This window comes from Diprion similis, chromosome 1, assembly GCF_021155765.1.
Source record: "Diprion similis isolate iyDipSimi1 chromosome 1, iyDipSimi1.1, whole genome shotgun sequence".
Taxonomy (NCBI): Eukaryota; Metazoa; Arthropoda; class Insecta; order Hymenoptera; family Diprionidae; genus Diprion; species Diprion similis.
This window is the reverse complement of record NC_060105.1, coordinates 12,518,378-12,539,441: the sequence shown is the minus strand read 5'-3', so window position 1 is coordinate 12,539,441 and position 21,064 is coordinate 12,518,378. Positions and strand designations below refer to the sequence as shown.

The window sequence follows — 21,064 nt, the reverse complement described above, 5'->3', positions numbered from 1 at the left end:
CCCAAGACAAAAATCTTTCGCCACGATGCGGTGCGAGGCAAAGACGAATATCACGTTTTTCCTATCCCAGCGCCATCATTAGGATTTTCGCAAAACGCCTTTCTGCTTATCTGATATCTTTTGCATCGTTCCTCTTCATCAGCAATTGCGATTATGATCAAAATCCATCGTTGATATGATTTTTCGGACATGTCTTCTATATTTTACGAATCTATGCATTTGTTTTTTATTCCGCTATGACTATAATTAAAATTTTATGCATTAATTGTTTTATCCAATAATTTTGTTACAAAAATCTTGATTGATTTTGCTTATTTTTATGTTCATCGGTTTTGATATGAGTTAGTAAGTACGGAAAGTTGTGTTTCATTACAGACACGCAGGTCGACAAGGAAAAGGATAATCAGGAGACTGAGTACATGCTGCAAGAAAATGGCGAACCAATGTACGGCATATTATTGAGAAAATTAATTTAGATGACAATAACGAGGTTTTGGACATGAATGGACGGGTAATCCTGTCCGGGAAACAAACGCAACAGAAAATCTTCCAAAGGCGATAACGATGAGAATCCAGAAGATACATTGTTCACATTTTAAATGACAAAAAGAGAGCAAAGCAACGGAAAATTCATAGAACCCAAATGGGGTTGATTTATACGATTAGGATTGAAAAGAAATTGAGTTCAAAATGTCTGAGCCTAGCTCTTGCGTGTTTTTCGAGGTCATGTAGTACTCCTACCCTTACCTACCGAGCAAACTCACCCTTCTTCTTCCTATATTAAATAAACAAACGAACGGAAATGGTTCAATTTCGTTCAAATTTAAAGAAAAATGCTGAGTTTTCTCAGTCGGTAAGGTAGCGAGTACTACATAACCTTAAGCGGACTGTACACATCTGCACATTTACCTTTCCCAGAATTGCGCGCTGCTGTGACGATTAGTTTGACTTATGTTTGGCAGCTGCGTTTCTTCTTGAAGTACTATCGCCATGCCAGAAAACAATTCTGAATCGAGGTTACTGTCGTGGACAGAATATAACTGTTTCACCGAACTCAACGCTATTCACGCAAAGATTGTGCTTGTGTTTCAGATTCCAGACTGGAATATTCGATCTATTCTGGAAATTGAGGCTCAAACTTATTGTAAAATGAAACGTTGTTTGAAAGTACTATGAATGACGAATCAGCTATTCTACGGTTTTTAACTAAAATATGAAAATTTTTTCACATTTTAATCCCAATCAATGGCATAAACTTGTACAGAAAGTTATTGGAAATAGTATGCTTTCAACATTCTTTGCCACTTGGGCCACATTTTTTTGTCGTTTGATCTAAAAGCCAAGTTGAAACACATTTTGTGAATGATCCTATTATCCAGTTTAGTTGTGTTTAGTTTTATCTTGTATCAAGATCGGCGGTCATCGATCGCGCCAAGTTCATTAAATTTTTGATATTTCGAACGTGGTAAAAGAATTTTTTAGGACTTAAATACGTCGATTGATTTTGTTTTCTACTTAGTTTTGAATTTTTTAATACGGATCGAAAAAATCAATCCGTTACGCGATTTATTAGAAAAAATATTAGATAATTTATAATGGTTGAATGTTATGAAAATTTGTATCCTGTGGCGAATTTGGACTCCTTTGTAAAAGAAAAAATTCCTAAACAACTACACTCGAAAATGAAAATGAAATTGTTAGATAAGCACATTGCGTTGGGCTGTTGAGTTTACGGATTAGATAAAAAATTAGAACAAAAGAGTTAAATGGAATCTTATACTCCATCAAATCTTCGAACAAAAATATTTGAACGATTTCCTTGATTAAAATAATTTAAGAAATTTTTAAACTTTGCAATGTTATACGGTAAATATTTTTTTCGTAAAACAAAACTGGTAAGAATCAAGAAAAAAACTTGAACTCTTACGCATGTTTGCAATTCTGGGAAAGATAGTTTAAAATTTTTCGAATAATCATATTCAATATATCAATATATCAATATGTATTATTCGTAGGTGTCTCAGTAACCAAAAATATTTTCTGTCCACAGTGAATTTGTTCCTCCACAGAAGAAAGAGGAGGAAAAACCGGCCCCTCAGCCAAGTCTACCACCAGTACCTTATTATAGGCTTGTAAGTAGATCTGGTCACAAATAATCTGCTGCTCACTGTATTTTACTTATAATTTTTTGCTTTAATAATATTCGTGTACAGTAAAAAAATGATAGAATTTCGTATTTGAAAAATCGTTGATTTCGTCCCCAATTTGAATTTGGGTAAGGTGCAAACATTTCTAAGAAACTAAAGTTTCATATTAACAAGTGAAAATATATTCTAGCGACGCTTTTTTCTGAGATCAGGATCAGTGTGTCACCAAAGGGTCTCACTGAGGAGCGAGTGAAAATTAATCCTCGTCCATCTTCACGAGTCTTTTTTTTTGTCGCAGATTTTGACGAGAAGTTCGATAATCGTATTAGAAATTTCTTTTGACTGATTTGATTTTCTTGTTCGGAAAAATTGAAACAATTTGTACAATGAGTCAACAGATTGAAAGGACACTTCAGTATAACTCTGAGCAGTTTCAATGTCCATGAAATTTTACTATATATTATTAAAATTTTACGAATTAACTAGTTTTCAAAATGTACAGGTATAAGAAGAAAAGTATTTTTCAAAAAAGTTCCTACAACTAGCAGCCTAGAGAACAAAAGTTATCGTTCTTGCAATCCGATCTGACTTATCAAGCTGTGTTACTTATTTGCAAAAAAAAAAAAAAAAAAAAGTTGAAATGACGGAACACAAATATATGTTAAAATTCGTAATAACAATTATTTTTGATATTAAATTCTCATGTATACGTCACAAAACTATTTTAAATTAAAGATTTATCTGAATATTGTGAATTATTAGTAAATAGATAGGAAATTACTTGTTTCGTAAACCTTTATTTTGACTGTTCAAATTAGCCTTCGTCGACCTCATTTTCTCGTTTACTCGTCCGGATTTTTGGACCAATCGGAATCACTTGCATCTTCATTTCTCTAAAAAATTCGATTATAAATTTAACACCCTCCAGTAATATCCGTATTTTTTTTCTCTTCTTACCCAATCCCCACATCCTAAGATAGTATTCATGTGTCACATGTAGATACGTCACAGCCTATCGTACGACGAGTTGCGACCAAAAATAGTGACCTACTCATATCTAGATCGCCACGATCGTAGGGTTAGTTGCGACTACCTTACATCGAACTAAAAGACTTGTGTCGTGATACGAGCATATGTGAAAATAATCTATTTCCACTTTGTAAACTATTTTTTTTCATTAAAAACTAGCTTTTAATACTTCAAGTATTTAAATGCCCTTGCAGAAAACATTTTTCGCCATAAACTGACGAAACGCTATTAAACCGCTGTTTTTATAAAATCGGATTATATTACTAATCATTTACGAAAAGAGAACATTGGAATGATTTTCAGATGAAAAACAATTTTTTCAAAATAATCATATCCCTATTACGTAAGGTGAATAATTTTTTGAGTCGTTAGTTTTTTACCAAACAAAAAATTAACTTCTACAAACCAACCCTGATGGGTGTCAGTTTAACTGAATTATTGAAAAATTGAAAATTTTTTGGAATATTCCTATCTTACGATCATTGATTTTCAAACGAAAACTACTACAGTCTAAATGCATTATCCCCTCAAAATTAACGAATCATGTACCTGAAATTTGGAAAACCTTGGTAAACATTTCCCCTTAAGGGTGTGCTCTGGTCCATTTCGACGTTGACGTATACCTTATATCTTCAAAAATCGAAGTCCACGTATCTCAAACGCAAAAAACTGTTTATTAGCGTCATTCTATACGCAATTCTGACCAAATACATTCCAACGAATTTTCATTTGACGCAGAAATAAAGCAATGTCATGGATACTACGAAATCGCAATCATAAATTCTTAGAATTCATGCCAATTCTTTATTTCTGCGTCAAATGAAAATGTGTTGAAATGTTTTTTTTCAAGATTGCATACAGAATGGAGCTGGTAATCTCGTTTTGAGTTTGAAATACGCGGACGTCAACGTCGAAACGACCAGGGGACCCCCTTAACGAGCGATGCATTCCAAGCACCATATTCCGAAGCTATTTACTATATACAATGTTTTATTCTTCTGGTTTACAGTTCCGATTTGCAACATGCAGTGAGCTGATGCTAGTATTCGGTGGACTCTTCATGGGCACCCTAACGGGACTCTGCATTCCCATCTCCACCATACAATACGGCGAGTTCACGACCCTCCTTGTCGATCGTAATATGGACAATCAAACCAGCACGCCGACCTTGATCCTGGAGTGGTTTGGCGGTGGAAAAGTCTTGTGAGTTCACTTGGTGCCGAGACATATTATTTCCGGTTCGATTCACGTGTTAAAGTATAAATAATAATACGCCATGACGCACTGCGAATATCGTTGGTTATCATATGAGTATGGGGCTATAAATAATTTCTACAATAGTATTAGGAAATAATAGCGGAAGACTCGGATGTAGTTTTGTTATTCAACGTTCGACCTATTTTTTTTTTTTTTTATTCTAAAATTTTTTCACTGTACAGACGCATCGACGAAAGTACGTCAAGTAAATTAATGGCCAACGAGGCGAAAAATAGTATTTTTACGGCATGGGGATTGAAAAGTCCACTTTTTGTGGCAGTTTTCGTTCCGTAAAGTGACGCTTTATACGGCAGCGAACAAAGTTGAGGAATAAAGTCTTTATTCCGCAGTTTTGATGCGCAGTTCGAAGTGCGCATCCCAAACTGTCGAATAAAGTAGCTTCGTTGAACAGATTGCGACATAACCTCACTCTTCGTTTTGCTTTTCAATGCCCAAAACGTAAAAAATATTGTATGTGGCATGCCCGTAAACCGTTTTTTGGCTCGGATAATTTCAGTACTCTCTTCCGGCTCGCTTCCGGCTCGCCTTCAGCTCGTCCAGAAATCTTTATCCTTGCCAAATAAAAAAAAAACAGGCGGTTTACGGGCATGCCACATAAATAGTTATTTTGCCTGTGAATCTAAAAGACACACAAAACAATCGATTGTTTAGCTAGTACCGTATCGAGAGAATAATAAATCCAGTTATTTATAGTAGCATAGTTACTATTAACGTTCTTCATCTCAGTATATAATATGAATACAATCTTAGCGTCGATGATGCTGTAGAATCTCTTTTAAACTCATAATTAGTATTTTTGGCATGCAATATTTTTTGCGCCTTGTGATTGTTATTCAATACTTGATTCGATCATTAAGTGTTGAACAGTTTCAGGCAACGTACGGTTATGTTATGAATAAAAATAAAAGCTGAATAGCATGTCTAAGAGTCCACTTTAACTAGCGTGACTCTTCTTTATATGTTGCATTCGTCGAATTGTATTCTATTCACAAGACAAACTTCTCACCGAAGAGAATAACAATGAAATTAAAGACTTTAGAATGCACGGAAAGAATAAAGAGGTTTCTTATCACTTTATAAAACAGAGTGAAACACAATGAATACTTCACAAATGAATACGTCTCTCCAATAACAACTTGGGCATATTCTCGTTAACTTGTTACCATCCTTGATTGGCTTGCGAATATGTTTTGGAGTATAAATTTACATCGAAAAGAGTAACTAATAGTATATTGTATAAAAAGGAGGCAAACTCCACTCCTCATTTTTTCCGGAATTGCTCAAAGTATCTCAAGTCTGCACTTTCTGATCCCAGCAATGCAAGAAATGTTGAAATAATAGCACGTGTCGAAAAACCAAACATTGACGATTTTCGGGATATGAATAACTTTCCTGAATTCCACTACAAAAAAGCGATACACCGTCCAAATTTGAACCCTTTTCGTTCGTTTGTTTATTTAATATGAAAAGAAAAAGGGTGAGTTTGCTCGGTCGGTAAAGGTAGAAGTACTACATAACCTCAAACCTGGTCTTTTCTGTACCCCTTACATGCACATTCGCAGATTAACTCTACCGTAAGACAAAAAGGTACTTCGTGTACGGAAAACAGGTATAAAAAAACGCGTAAAACATGCTTGGGTTGCATGAAAGATTTTTTGAGAAACGAAATACATTGAGAATGTCAATTTCGATCTCCTGAAATAACAAATCAGTAATTCGATGCCTTCGAATGTTTCAGGGGTCCTAATGCTACCCGCGATGAACGTATGGACGCTTTATACGACGATTCCAAGGCATTCGGTGTCTCCTGTGCCGCACTATCAACGCTACAGTTCTTCTTTGCCATATTCACCGTAGACCTTCTTAACGTAGCTGCCTTTAGACAGATCGCTAGAGTACGCAGGATTTTCTTACAGGCGGTGCTCAGGCAAGACATGACATGGTACGACACCAACACTTCAACGAACTTTGCCAGCAGGATTACAGAGTAAGTTGACAACATGGATCGCCACATGTGTTGTACTTCTCGGTTGTCACGAGGATTTAGAATTGAATATGAATACAGACCTGCGATATCGGTTCGAGGCGACAAAGCTTGAGTTACGTTTGAGCTAAAATTATTATTATAAGATATTAAAATCGGTAGTTAAGTTGTCTGAAATTTTAGTACGAACGATAGTTGATCATGATTACCAAACAGATTAATATTAGGTCAAACACCTCGCGCCAAATTTATTAAATTATTAATTCACTGAAAAAATTTACGCATTCATCTCAAATATTACCAAAGTTAAGACCACGTTTTTTTTTCACTTGGATTTTTTGTAAGGATCTTACTACTCTTTATGAATCTTTAGAACGTTGATCATGCAAAATGTTTTGTAGTAAAAAATGTAAATTTCGAAGGACCGTTTCAAAGAGATTTTGTGGAAAAGAAACTTACAACACAGTTTTCCATATCAAAGTTTGAGGTGACCTTATAACTAACGTGATAGCATAGCGAGATAATGTCGCTGCCCAAATTGAAATTTGTTGATTGAGGGTGTATTCCTGTTTCAAAGTTCAAGAGGCGGATGAATCTTAGGTTTTTTTTCTAATAGAGCAGAAGCATTCGGCCTAGACATTTTTTTAATACGTATTCATCAATTTAAAAAAACAAACAAATTTCAATCAGACAGTTTTATATACAAAATTTACATTGATTACAAATTTCCATATCTTAACGTCTTTCAACGTATCCAATGTATCTGTTCTGTTAAGACAGCCAAAAATTTTAATGGAAACTAAGATAAATAATTTTTTTCGTAAAACTGCGAGGAAAAAAAATTAAACAAGATACATCGATTTTTCACTGAAATCACTTTAAAATGGTGAAAAATGTATCAGATTCGTTCAATTTCACGCCTCGATGGAGTATCTTGTACGAAAAGCTATTCTTGTCGCATCCACTGAAACTGATTTTTTTTTTTTTTAACAGGCAATTCAATATTGTCTTTTGTTGATTAAAATGATCATCAGTGCATTGTTGGAAAATGAAATATTTAATGATAACAATTCGATAGGAAAAATTATTTCAGTCGGTTCGTACAGAGAATAATCTTCTGCATAAAATGGTGTCATTGCGGAGTGAAATATAATAACGAATCCATTACGTTTTGTACAATTTTAAAGCGTTTTGAAATAGAAATCGATGTCCAGAATCAATCACATAAATTTTTACCATTTTGTCTCCTTGTAATCAAAATAAATAAAAAAATTGTTTTAGGTTAGGAGTACAATAATTTGATAGATAACTCAATACGTGCAACTATTTCGTAATAAAATTGACATAAAAGTATTGATTCTTGATTGTCAATAAATTTTCATGACCTTAAACACTGATAATCTTCTCAGTTCCCGCTGAGTAATGGAAGTTATTGTAATCACCCTGAAAATGAACACTTCAGTTTTCAAAAAACCGATATGTGTCGTGTATTTTGAACAATTTATGTCCGAAGATATTTTTAGAACAAATGAGACAGATTTTAATGACTGGTCTCAATCGACGGGCCTTTTCTTAACTTAGAACCGATTAGATTTTGAATATTATTGATCCAGTGGTTTTCTAATATGACGATTTTAGTCCCAATCGACGCAGCTGTTTGCAGCTTAGATTTGAATCTTATTAGTTGAGTGGTTTTTGAGTTATTTAAATAATATAAAGGCAATAAAAAAATAAAAAATGAAACGACTGCTTTCATTAGATAATGTTTTATGAGATCCAAATGTTTACTACTAAAGGGTTCTGTTACTGGCACGAAAAATCAAAATGTAAGCGGTTACTACTAACAAATTGAAGGACAGAATTTAAAAAAAATTGTACATTATCTTTATTATGGTTGATTTTTTCCCATGTCTCACAAAGAATTGACGAATTGAGACACAATTTTCGTAAAGTAGCTGCTGAGTACTTTGTCCAGAAAACAGGTGATATAAAAAAACTCTATGATTTTGTTTATATATAAAAACAAGAACAATAATAAGAAGAAAATTTCATTTTCCACAATGTATCAGGAAAGATAAAAAATTGATGAGTTTCAAAATAGACATACTGCTTCATAACTACTCTGACATTTTATCCGTAATTCAGATCAAACGTAAGCCAGCCTTTGAAGAGAAGAAGAGTGTTGATTTTTCTTTTCAATAAAGGTAAAAGTGCCGCATTTACGAGTGAAAAATGAGAAACTTGATCAATGTGGGCTTGAGATTCACGTTAATTGTAAGGACAGCACCAAACCATGGATACCTTAATAGTTAATCCAGCCTTGATCTCTCTTTCCAGAGATCTTGACAAGATGAAAGACGGAATTGGCGAGAAACTCGGCATCTTTACATACTTGATGGTCTCCTTCATCTCATCGATAATCATATCTTTTATTTATGGTTGGAAGCTGACCCTGGTGGTCCTTAGTTGTGCACCGATAATCGTTATCGCAACGGCGATCGTAGCTAAGGTTCAAAGTTCGTTGACGGCTCAGGAGTTGGCTGCTTATGGGCAGGCCGGTAACGTAGCTGAAGAGGTACTTGGGGCCATAAGAACGGTCGTGGCCTTTGGTGGTGAAAAAAAGGAAGTAAGTCGCTACGCGGAGAAGTTGGTTCCAGCTGACAGAACGGGTACGAGACGTGGAATGTGGTCCGGAGTAGGTGGAGGTGTCATGTGGTTCATCATCTACTTGAGCTATGCTTTAGCTTTTTGGTACGGCGTTCAATTGATTTTGGAAGATAGACCGAATGAAAAGAAGGACTACACACCAGCCGTACTGGTCATCGTATTTTTCGGTGTGTTAGCCGGTGCTCAAAATATGGGACTAACTTCACCTCATCTCGAGGCCTTTGCTGTGGCCAGAGGATCAGCTGCTGCTGTATTTACAGTCTTAGACCGTGTACCGATTATTGACAGCCTAAGTCCCAACGGTCAGAAGCTGAAGGGTGTCAATGGTGATATAGAATTCAAGGATGTTCACTTCAAGTATCCTGCGAGAAAAGATGTGAAAGTACTCCAGGGTTTGAATTTGAAAATCAATCATGGCGAAACGGTCGCGTTAGTTGGAGGTTCTGGATGCGGGAAGTCAACGTGTCTTCAACTTATTCAAAGGCTTTATGATCCCCACCAGGGTGAGGTGAGTGCTATTTGATTTTGCTTGTTAGTTTATCAGAAACGAATTTCCAAGGTGGAGTTATCCTTTGAGACGCAGCGATTTGTACACGAGGCACCTTTTTTGAATCGGTTTTTCAATTAAAAAAGTGGAACTCAGTGGTCTTGGGTTTTTGGGTCGCTGAAAACGAATCCGACGTCAGAATTTCACAATTAAAGATGGTGGATCCAATATGGTGAACTGTAAATACAAAAGTTGATACTATTCGCTCATATTCGATCTTGCATTTTGAATTTTGAAAATTTCTCATATCTATCCCCATTTTTGAAATCAGGAAGAATGTATGCTTCAAAGATTAATTTTTAATTTAATTCAAGTTTACGATTAATTACTGAACCCCTCACACAGCGGTAAAAAAAAAACAGGAGTAAGAATAAGAAATATCCAATCCAGATTTATGTTTACTTTAGTACTATTCTCATAATTTTACCGACTGGAGAACAATGCTAATTTGTTATTCTTATTCCTAATTTTTTTCATTTATTGATTGGCTTCAATTGAAGTAATTTTAGGGTATAAATATGACGTAAATTTTTCTCAGGAACGCCTTTTTCTCAGGTGATATCATTGAGAGTCAAAACTCTGATGTAATTTTGCAGAAAAGAAAAATAATTTCATAAAAATATTTTTCTAAAAATGATCTTTCGTAATTGATCTGCAGTAAAGAAAAGGATTATTTGAGCCGAAAGGAAAAATAAAAATAAAAAATAAAAAAAAACTGTGAGGTCAGCGGAGAAAATATTTTATTGTCTGAACTAAATTTCACTTGATATTGTTGTTTCGGAAAAACCGTTCAAAACAACAACTTATTGTTATCGCTACTCGCAAGGAAATCTTTTTCCGCGTCAACGGTTCGTTTTTTCTAATGTATCAAGAAACTCCGGATTTTGTCGTCAGAACTTTTCAAAAGGTTCAAAAAATCGTTTTCAAATTTTGTGTAGAAAATTCAACTCCCTTGATGATCTTCTTTTTATGGGCTATGGTTTAAATCATACTACCTTTAAGTCTGGAGAGTGAGAATTTCAAATCTTATTTCTAACTGCTCGGCACATAGTTATTCCAAAACATACAAATTTCGCATGACGTATTCCACTGAAATTACTTTTGAAACTAATAACTTGGTAGGTGCTATTTATCATCAGTATTCCATGTAAAAAAATCACGTGACTTATCAAAGTTACGTTGGTATTTAGAAATGAATTATGACTTTAGGTGCTTTTTAACTGAAACTTTAATGTTTTCACAAGTGAATTGAATTTTTACAGATAACCATGCTATGCCTTCAGTTTTTATTAGAAATCTGTGAAACTAGGATCATTCGCATGAATAGTATTTAAGAAAAGTCTAAATTATTTTTTTCTAACGCAGGTGCATCTCGACGGAGTTGACATCTCGAAACTGAACGTACAGTGGCTCCGATCACACATTGGTGTTGTGGGTCAAGAGCCGGTATTATTTGACACTACTATTCGCGAAAATATACGCTATGGAAACGAAAATGTAACTGAAGAAGAAATGATCAAGGCAGCAAAAGAAGCAAACGCACACGATTTCATCAGCAAACTTCCAGAGGTTAGTGAAAACTTAATTATTTTCCTATAAAATACAAACACTTTTGTTGTAAACTGTTATAAACAATATTTGTAAGACTTTCTGCTATCAAATTTAATTTACAAAAAAAAAAAAAAAAAAAAAAAAAAAGAATAATCATTAAGGTTTTCAAACTGGAATTTTTACTGGAAAACTCATTCCTCGCTTTCGGCGGGAACTACAGCAGTTTTCAAACTGCAATTAACTGCAGTTGACAGAATGCAATGTGCCAAAATATATCATCGATTGTAATACAATTATTGTTCCATGCTTTTCAATTAAGTAAAGCATAAAATGATACGATCCACGATAGATTCACATTGAAAAGAAGAAAATAAGAGTTAATTTATCCGATCAATGGGGCGGTGATTTTATTTTATGGCATTTAATGTATGTAATTCATAGCGAATGATTTATGCGTGTCATGTTTTTCCCTATAACGTTACGCGTGATTTTCTCATATATTTGGACGCTGTTGATGCTGTGTACGAGCTATTTAGAACAGACTTCACAGAAACCGTAAAACAACTTATAGTGATTCCGAAAAAAAACTAGATTTAAAATGTATTTCAAATGCGATAGCTATTGTGTCAAAAGCGTCTTTCCGTAGGATCCACAGCAATTGGACTAAAATGTAAAATTCATCAGTCAGTACAGAGAATCCGGCACATTTACTACAGATTTTATCACAATTGCTTCAGATTCTTGTGCGAAAGACTGCCAGCAAAATGGTAAACATTCATCTGTTTTGCGTGTAGAAAAAAGGCTATTTTCAAAATAAATTCAGAGTATTATAGTATAACTATAATCGTAATATTCAAAAACTCAAATTCAAACTTGACTTGTCCCTAAAATTTAACTGCATCAGTCAAGCCTCTGGGAAGTCAAGATATAGTTAACAATTATTCAAAATTTTACACGTTTTATCATTTTCTAAATACAAGTAATCAAGTTTGGAATATTTTATCCATAAATAAACGTCAGCAAGTTCCAGAAAACAAAAAAGCAGTAGAAAATTTTTACAAGTTGTAATCAAATTTTTTTTTATGGTGATTTTGTTCCGCGATGACAAATCTGATAGGAATTCATGCTTCTAATTAGGTGTAAAAATAACTGTAGTATCGTCATTACCAAAATGGGAATATTTTACGTTGGATATCAAAGTTTTAAGCTGTGTATTCACGATGCGCATTTTAGCAGTTGTGTTTCCCCTTTACGCACTCTCAGCAAATAAATTAAGAGTTATTTATACAGTTACTTTGCGAAACGATTATTGGCTAACCGTCTGAGAATGCCAAGGATTTGTTTCGCTCGAATATTAAATTTGACCGTGTCATTCGTCGACTGTCACATGACCTAATGTCTAACCGGTACAGGATTTGACGATTCTGAAGTTATTACATTAACATTTCTCACATATAGCGGAGAGGCATGATTAAAAAGCATGAATTTGTATTTTGGAAACAGATACGTCTGGATGATTTTTGCGAATTTTTTTTACATACGAAACAGTTCAACCACATTACCAACAAGCATATCAATAGTACTTATTCCATAGCTTTTGGTTTGAGTTGTGACGTCATTCTGCATGTCATGTACGTTGGTCGTTCAGGATGGTATTAACGTCATTCATACGTAAGCGAGAAAAGAAGCTGCAATTAATGAATGAACACCCGAAGCATCAGACTGCAGACTGCAAGCGAGCCAACTTTAGTATATGATTTGGGTCACGCTTGGCTTTTGGCCACAGCTGGTGCACATTCACACAAGGGTATTCAAGCAACCACAAGTACCAATGGCCAATGTTGCGTTGGTAAAATGGTGCTTGTATCTGAAACTTGAACGACATTTACCTACGATCATTTACCATATCATTTCTGTCCTATGATTTCAAATTACGGATGTGATCTATTTAAATCATGCATCAGATCGTAAACACGAATGTTTATGTGAAAATAGTACGTAAAGAGAATGGTTTTCCTTCTGTTTGTTGTAGGGTTATGACAGTCCAGTTGGCGAGAGAGGCTCGCAGCTATCGGGTGGTCAAAAACAAAGGATAGCCATTGCTCGTGCTCTGGTACGTCGACCAGCTATTTTATTACTCGACGAGGCAACGTCAGCACTGGATCTGCATAGTGAAAACACAGTTCAGAGAGCCTTAGACGCTGCATCGAAGGGTAGAACAACAGTAATTGTGACCCACAGGCTTTCGACGATCACAAATGCCGACAGGATCGTTTTTATCAAAGATGGAAAGGTTGCCGAAATGGGAACTCACGAGGAGTTGATTGCGCTTGGAAATCATTATCACGCTCTGGTCTCTGCTGACTCCAACGCGGCAGCCAAAGGTACATGAATTACTGAATTTTCAATATTATTGTATGCAAAATTGACCATTAGAAACTGGCAATTTGATTTCTAAAACCCTTTTAAAATCCATTAATAGCTAAAGCGACTGCTGCTGCTGCAAAAACTGTCACCGCTGCTAAACCAAAGCCCAAACCACCGCTCAAGAAACAATTTTCTACCCTTTCGATGCACTCTCATCGGCTTTCGTTAGCTGCTGCTTCTGAGGGCTCCGAAGAAGAACTTGAAGAACATGAGAAACCCTATGAAGCTCCGTTAATGCGAATCTTTGGTTTGAACAAGCCAGAATGGCCGTTCAATATAGTCGGTAATTAGCAAGCTTGCTTTCCTTTCTAAATACCTTGAAACTGATATTCCTGGTCTTTTTTTTCCCTGGAATGAAACAAATCTACATTTTGTTTATTCTTCCAGGCTGTCTCGCCGCTGCTACAGTCGGAGCATCTTTTCCAGCATTTGCGGTTCTTTTCGGTGAAGTCTACTACGTTTTAGGATTACAGGATCCGCAAGAAGTCCGCGACGAAACAATCAGTTTTTCCATACTTTTCATTATTGTCGGTGTCATAACGGGCATTGGCACATTTTTGCAAATGTACATGTTTGGTCTAGCTGGAGTTCGCATGACAACAAGAATCCGAAAGATAACCTTCGAAGCGATGTTGAAGCAAGAAATGGGATGGTTCGACGAAGACAAAAACAGCGTTGGTGCATTGTGCGCCAGATTGTCATCAGATGCAGGCGCAGTGCAAGGTGCGACTGGGACTCGAATCGGTGCAATTCTTCAAGCACTTTCAACTCTAGTCCTTGGTATCGGTGTGTCGATGTATTACACCTGGAAAATGACTTTGGTTTCTGTGGTGTCTATTCCATTGGTACTGGGCGCGGTTTTCTTCGAGGCAAGAATCATGAGTGGCCAAGGGTTGCAGGAGAAGAAAAAGATGGAAGGAGCAACACGAATTGCTGTTGAAGCAATCGGGAATATCCGCACCGTTGCAAGTCTGGGAAAAGAGAAGGCCTTCTTGGATCGCTATTGTGTGGAATTAGCGCATGTCGCCAAAGCTACCCGAATACGCAACAGGCTTAGGGGTCTAGTATTTTCTTGCGGTCAAACTACACCCTACTTTGGATACGCACTTAGTTTATATTATGGCGGGTACCTAGTGGCCAGAGAAAATCTCGATTATCAGAATGTAATCAAGGTATCCGAAGCATTGATCTTTGGCTCTTGGATGTTGGGACAAGCACTTGCCTTTGCCCCTAATTTCAATACTGCAAAAATTTCTGCTGGACGAATATTCAGATTACTTGATCGTGTTCCCGAAATCACTACGCCTGCGGAACTTGAAGGGAAGGACACGGATTGGGTAAGCTGACAGACTGAATTTATGTTAAAGCTACGTAAGCAAAGTGAAATATTGCCGAAAATAATGAGATTCATCACAAGTGATGATGCATTGTGAATGATCATCAAAAAGAATATCTTTTAGTCTAGCATTTGGAGTTGGTCTGTTGATAATGATTGTACGCTGGGGCTTCACGGCGTTATGGTTTATTAATGTCTGGGCTTCATATCTGGGATACAATCATCAAAAATCACACTCAATCTTTTAAACACAGTATCTTCTTTATCACTAGTAATTAAACACGTTACTAAATGTCCGTTTGTTTTGTGATTCCAGAAAGCAGACGGTCTCATTCAATTCTCTAAAGTTGAATTTCACTATCCAACTCGTACGGAGTCTCAGATTCTGCGAGGTCTCAATCTCGTTGTAAAACCAGGTCAAATGGTTGCCCTGGTTGGTCAAAGTGGTTGCGGAAAATCAACTTGCATTCAACTACTTCAACGTTTGTACGATCCACTGTCAGGAACTGTGACAATGGACCGCCGTGATATATCATCAGTCTCTTTATCAGCCCTGAGATCTCAGCTTGGTGTTGTAGGTCAGGAACCAGTACTATTTGACAGAACCATTGCTGAAAATATAGCATATGGTGATAACAGCCGCACACCATCCATGGATGAGATCATTGAAGCGGCAAAAAAGTCGAATATCCATAGCTTTGTCAGCTCTTTACCGTTGGTAAGTATCACGGATGTGTGCAACATAACATTCAAACATTTTCTTCTTTATTTTGCAAAGGTTTCCACTAACGTGGAAAGACGCAATGACAAATTTGTTTAGAAATTGCACTCGAAAATTCGTTCGATCATTTAACGTCTTACTTAACCATAACTTAACGATTAGTTTTGGACTTAAAAGAAAATGGACGTTTTATCTGAAAAATTCATGCGCATGTATCAGGATATAAACTTTGGATAGTAGGTATTCGGTTATCTAACGTTTTAACTGCATCTGTGAGTTGCTTCTTCCAGTTTATGAGCTGTGCGAATAGGGTATACAAAAAATGATCTGATGACAATGGATTTCTCGTGTTTATTTGTAGGGTTATGAGACAAGACTTGGAACCAAGGGAACTCAGCTTTCCGGAGGTCAGAAACAGAGAATAGCTATTGCGCGTGCCCTAGTAAGGAACCCAAGAATTCTGCTGTTGGACGAAGCCACATCTGCTCTCGACACCCAAAGTGAAAAGGTTGGTCCAGTGCAAATGTATACGATTATATTATATACAGGGTGAGCGATTTCAATCCTCTCGCGTGAATATCCCAGAAACAAAAAGAGATAAAAAGAAAAGACTCTTATGGAAAAATATGACGCTGATGCCATGTAAGTCGACTTTTGGATTGTGGTAGAACGTCTGATTTTAGGTAGGAAACACGTATTTTCGATATAACAGAGGATCGTGATGTCGAAGATAAATCCAAAAATTGGAAAAAAAAAATATTTTTGAAAATGTTTTTGTAATTCCTTCTTTATCCAGTTTTTTCCTTTCATATTAGCTCCTGGAGGTATTCATTATCGAATTTGAAACGTTACACAATAATCTTCGTCATAAATTTTAGTTTGCATCATGAATCATGATTAAAAACCTTTTAGCGAGGAAGAGGGACAATGAATAAGTGCGGAAGCTAAGTTCATGATAAATATAACTGAAAAAATTCAGAAATAAATATTTCCATCATGATGTTGATGATCTTCTGCGAACTTGCTACAGTCTGTTCATACCAAAAATATCTGATCCTTATCAGAAATCAGACAGTACTTTCAAAATATCAAAAAAGACACCATCCAGAAGTCACAACCCATATCAGTGTCACTTTTCTCCCTGAAAACGCGTCAAGTTTTGGAGGAAATTTCTTCCATCTCTTTTCGTTCTCGGTACATTTGCTTCGGAAGATCAAAGGCGACGTCTCCTCTGGTATACAGATGTAAGAAGCCTGTTCTTCCACGCACCATGGTATGTTTAAGATATTTTTAAGGCGTCAACGTACGCCTGAGTATGTAATAACTCGGGGAAATATCATTTCAAAGGGATACCAAGCAACGGAACAAATCGACGGCTATAGCACAGCACGTATATAGTTGAAAGTGGTAACCAGTGTCGTACACTTGAGGTCAGTGATTCTGTGACGGTTAATTTCTTGGACTAGTCTGTTACGTTGGCAATAGAGAATCAGCCTGCAGCGCTTCAAATTTTGATTCGAAGTTCATAGTGTAATGGTCAGGTTATTTAAAATAAATTCACAAATTATTTTTAGACGGTAGAATTCGAAAAAGTGTATATTTCTTTTATATTTGAATTCAGAAAATTTTATAGTTACTGCCGGACAATCATAACAGGTAAGTCATTCATTCATTCAGGTATATTCACTCATACAGTACATAAAATGCTGGTTAAAATAATGTAAAATGTCAGAAATCTCAAATGTAAACGGCCATACTGGCATTAAAATATCTCTCTGTTCTTTATTTGCTTATTTTTGTACAGTCTCTCTTGAATTTTTATTCAAAAATAAGAATAATGATCTGCCGATATTTACAATGGCGATATGTTCGTTAAAAGTGTAATGTTAATGTCTTTTCATTCTCGACTACGCCTCACAAGATTTAATATACATGACTTCACGCTGACTTAGTGACTATTTAAGAAACTTACTGTAATTATTGTCGAAGTCTGGTTATTTGGCAATATCGAAGACACTCGTAGAGACAAAAATTTTGTACGTTGTGCTCCGACGAGAAAGTTTGGCAGAGAAATTTATTACCAGCAAGAGAGACATGCTGGGAAATTCACTTTCGCCAAGGCAAGTGTAATTGGCGTAAACGTATACCACGTGACTCACTCTCCGAGTCAAATTCTCTTTAGCCCTTCTTTTGATTCGTTGGTGATCTATATAAATCGTTACAATAGGTTATGTTCCGTTTTTCAAATATGGAGTCTGTTTCGGGACTGGCCGGCGGTGGCGCTGTAGGCTGATTCTCCATGGAAGAATCTCGACAGGATCACACACGTTTCGGATAGGATACTTACAGGATTCTAATAGACACGGACAGATGCGAATCGAATCGGTAAAGGTCTATCCGGAAATCTTGTCTGTATCCTATTCGAACGTGTTAGATTGTGTCGGACATTTTTTGTAGGGAAGTAGTTGGAATAATATTCCCTTGATACAGAAAAAAATTAAACACCATAAATTTTTGCTCTAATAGGACAATTATTTATGACTTTGAAGAGGTCCCAATGTCGAATTATTGTGACACTAAAAAAATCGCATCGTTTATGCGATTTTTATAAACTATAAGGGCTCGTTATGTTCGTAAATGAATTCTCTAAAAATCTACGAAAACAGATTTCGCATAATGGTGAAGTGTTTTTTTATTCAGGTGGAAGTAAACTATTTATCACTTATAATGGTTTCACTAATTATTTTTTTTCGATTAGCTGAAAAGCCAAATAAATAATATGACATTGATGATTTGTGGAGAATTTATTTACTTTTAAAATAAAGCTTAGTTTATTAAAATCGTTCAGAAAATGCAATTTCTAAACATATTAAACTTCATTGTGTGGAAATATTGTTCCAAGTAAATTCAACTCGATGAACTTCAGTTGCACTGTCATTTCTACGTTTGGTGAATCCATAAACCCGATCCTAATGCATTACTCACGATAAACGATTCTCGATGAAAAAAACAAATCCCTGAAAGTTACGGATTTAAATTATCTTTGTCCGCTGAACTAAAAAATGGCTGTTCTTACGTCATTTTTCAGATCGTACAAGCTGCTCTGGATAAGGCAATGGAAGGCCGAACATGCATCACCATAGCCCATCGACTTGCTACTATTCAAAATGCAGACGTAATTTGCGTTTTGGAAAAAGGAACTGTCGCCGAAATGGGAACCCATGAAGATCTGATTGCAGCAGATGGCCTTTACGCCCACTTACACGCTCTTCAAGAAGCCGCGTTAGAGTAGAACTTGTGACTTTTGAATTAGATCTCAACCCTCGACTCTTCACCTTCAACCTTCAACTCAGCGCCTTCTCTCCATTCTGCAAACGTCAATCGTACATAAATATTTTTGCAGCAAAATAATCGGCCGAAACGCTTTGCGCAATGGCAGAATAACAAGTATAAAGTGTGAGCGTCCAGAAAGAAGAAGCGCCGAGCCGAAGGTGAGTTCTGTCTACCTGGTGTTCAAATTATTTGAAAATCAAACAAACAACGTACTTATCTTTAAAGGAATATCGCTATCATTATTTTTCTTTACAATGTTATAATTCTTCGTACTAACAAACTACACTGATTTCCAAATCAATTAATTTCATAATTCGTCAAGTTCATTAATGTAGTCTCAATCATCGTAGCCATTAAATGTACCGGAAGACTCCGTGAATCTTGCTGCTCAATGTCAGCGGATAGGCAACTGAAGTTACATTTCTACGTATGGGTGATTCTTGTTCGAGATGAAAACGTTCTGAATTTGACTCTCAGTTTTGACTGAAAGAAAGTTTTAAGTCACTTTTTTCTATGTAAAACTATATTTCAGATCTTTTTTTTTTTTTGCTCATACTGGTTTGACTAATCATTTATTGTACATTTCGAACTACTAGTATTATTTTTTCTAAAAATATCTCAGTTTAAAAAAACAAACGTGCGAAAATATGAAATGCTCGTTTTCAGTCAAAGTTTGTGAAAAAAATTATCCGAAATTCTATTTTTGATTTTGATATTCTTTTTTTTTTTTTATTATTCCCACAAAAAAATATTTTCACCCTGATTCAGCATGGTTTGAATTTTTTTTAAACGCGTTATTCTAAATGTAGTTTCGAATCCTTAGCTACTGGTGTTGAGCAGTTACATTCACGGAATCCTCCCGGTATATAATCTGTAACAAATTATCCCGAAAAGGAAAGTCTTATTAAGAGAATTTAATCATTTTCATATAGGATAGAAATATTTTACATATGCACGATAACTTTGCGAGTTTTCGGCGTCTATTAATCAAAGCTTCGATTTTTATTTCACCATATATTCATTCATGTATATAGATATAGAATATGCATTATCCAGACTCCAGCATATCTTTCAACTATTTTAAATTGTCATACTTCTTCGCCATTAGTCGTTTTAACGTCGAACCTTCATTGTCACGTCACTATGGTGCTAAATTGGTGGGAACGAAATATCTTACCAAATACTTGATTTTCCAGCAATTGGGATATTACGCACTTCAACCGTTCTGGGGTTGGCAACCTTTTAAACTTAAAGGCACAATTCTGTATTGAATAATATAGATTTATTTCTTGCTTGATTATATCATAGTGATATTTTATTCAACGATAAATATACATACAATGTGCGTTATTAATAGGCTATTATTTTTATATCCGTGAAAGTTGAATCACGTAATGTTTGTCTATGGGTTTGGCACGTGAAACATTATTCCATCGCACTTATCAAGTCCTCATCGATCTAACTTGACTTTCATTGTCTGTACTTATGAGAGAGAAAGATATTTTCAGTTATTTGATTATCATCGAGATTTTTGCACAAATGATTCATAGATTATGAGTTATTAATAAATCCATATTTGTACTTATACTTCTGTGTACTCGTACTGCTTAAGTTTCTTGTATTGAAGACTATTTGTTGAGAGATGAATTCAGTCGAATGAAAAGTATGACAAAAAGCTTTGAAAAATTTTTTACTAAAGAGTTGAAGGAACAGAATGTGCTAATTTCTAAATTGTCAGAGATTAGAAATGGTTATTGGAAAAATTCTAATTTTATTTTACAATTAGTTTAAAAATTCTGTAGAATGGCTGCACTTGCTTATTACACAACTAGGCTTTCGGAACAATTCAAGCCCTCACCTAATCAGACTACATAAAATACGTATTACTTATACCAGTGAAGACTTTTTCCATTTAATCACTTTTTTCCTCAAGCCATTACGCAAAGAATAGGTATATAAGTAGAAATAACAAATGCTACCAAAAATTATAATAAAATTTTATAAACGTAGCTGGTTGCGACAGCTGTTGCACATCCTCGTGTCG

General features: G+C 35.6%; 1 protein-coding gene across 8 annotated transcripts in view; it reads left to right on the top strand.

Moving 5' to 3' along the window:
• The window catches only part of LOC124408098 (multidrug resistance protein homolog 49-like), a 60,136-nt gene extending 39,275 nt beyond the window's left edge, over nucleotides 1-20,861 (top strand). For 3 of the 8 annotated variants that reach the window (XM_046884801.1, XM_046884810.1, XM_046884787.1), the window contains exons 3-14: nucleotides 376-445; nucleotides 2,051-2,132; nucleotides 4,186-4,379; nucleotides 6,193-6,441; nucleotides 8,776-9,613; nucleotides 11,018-11,221; nucleotides 13,236-13,587; nucleotides 13,686-13,913; nucleotides 14,018-14,967; nucleotides 15,283-15,684; nucleotides 16,049-16,195; nucleotides 18,776-19,463. In XM_046884801.1, coding sequence (XP_046740757.1) covers nucleotides 376-445; nucleotides 2,051-2,132; nucleotides 4,186-4,379; nucleotides 6,193-6,441; nucleotides 8,776-9,613; nucleotides 11,018-11,221; nucleotides 13,236-13,587; nucleotides 13,686-13,913; nucleotides 14,018-14,967; nucleotides 15,283-15,684; nucleotides 16,049-16,195; nucleotides 18,776-18,979 — 3,920 coding nt within the window. In that variant the 3' untranslated portion in view covers nucleotides 18,980-19,463. Of the gene's footprint in view, nucleotides 1-375; nucleotides 446-2,050; nucleotides 2,133-4,185; nucleotides 4,380-6,192; nucleotides 6,442-8,670; nucleotides 8,713-8,756; nucleotides 9,614-11,017; nucleotides 11,222-13,235; nucleotides 13,588-13,685; nucleotides 13,914-14,017; nucleotides 14,968-15,282; nucleotides 15,685-16,048; nucleotides 16,196-18,775; nucleotides 19,464-20,216 lie in introns of those variants that run through there. The other 5 variants (XM_046884827.1, XM_046884837.1, XM_046884819.1 and 2 more) reach the window with 3 other exon arrangements.
• The last annotated feature ends 203 nt before the right edge of the window (nucleotides 20,862-21,064 follow it).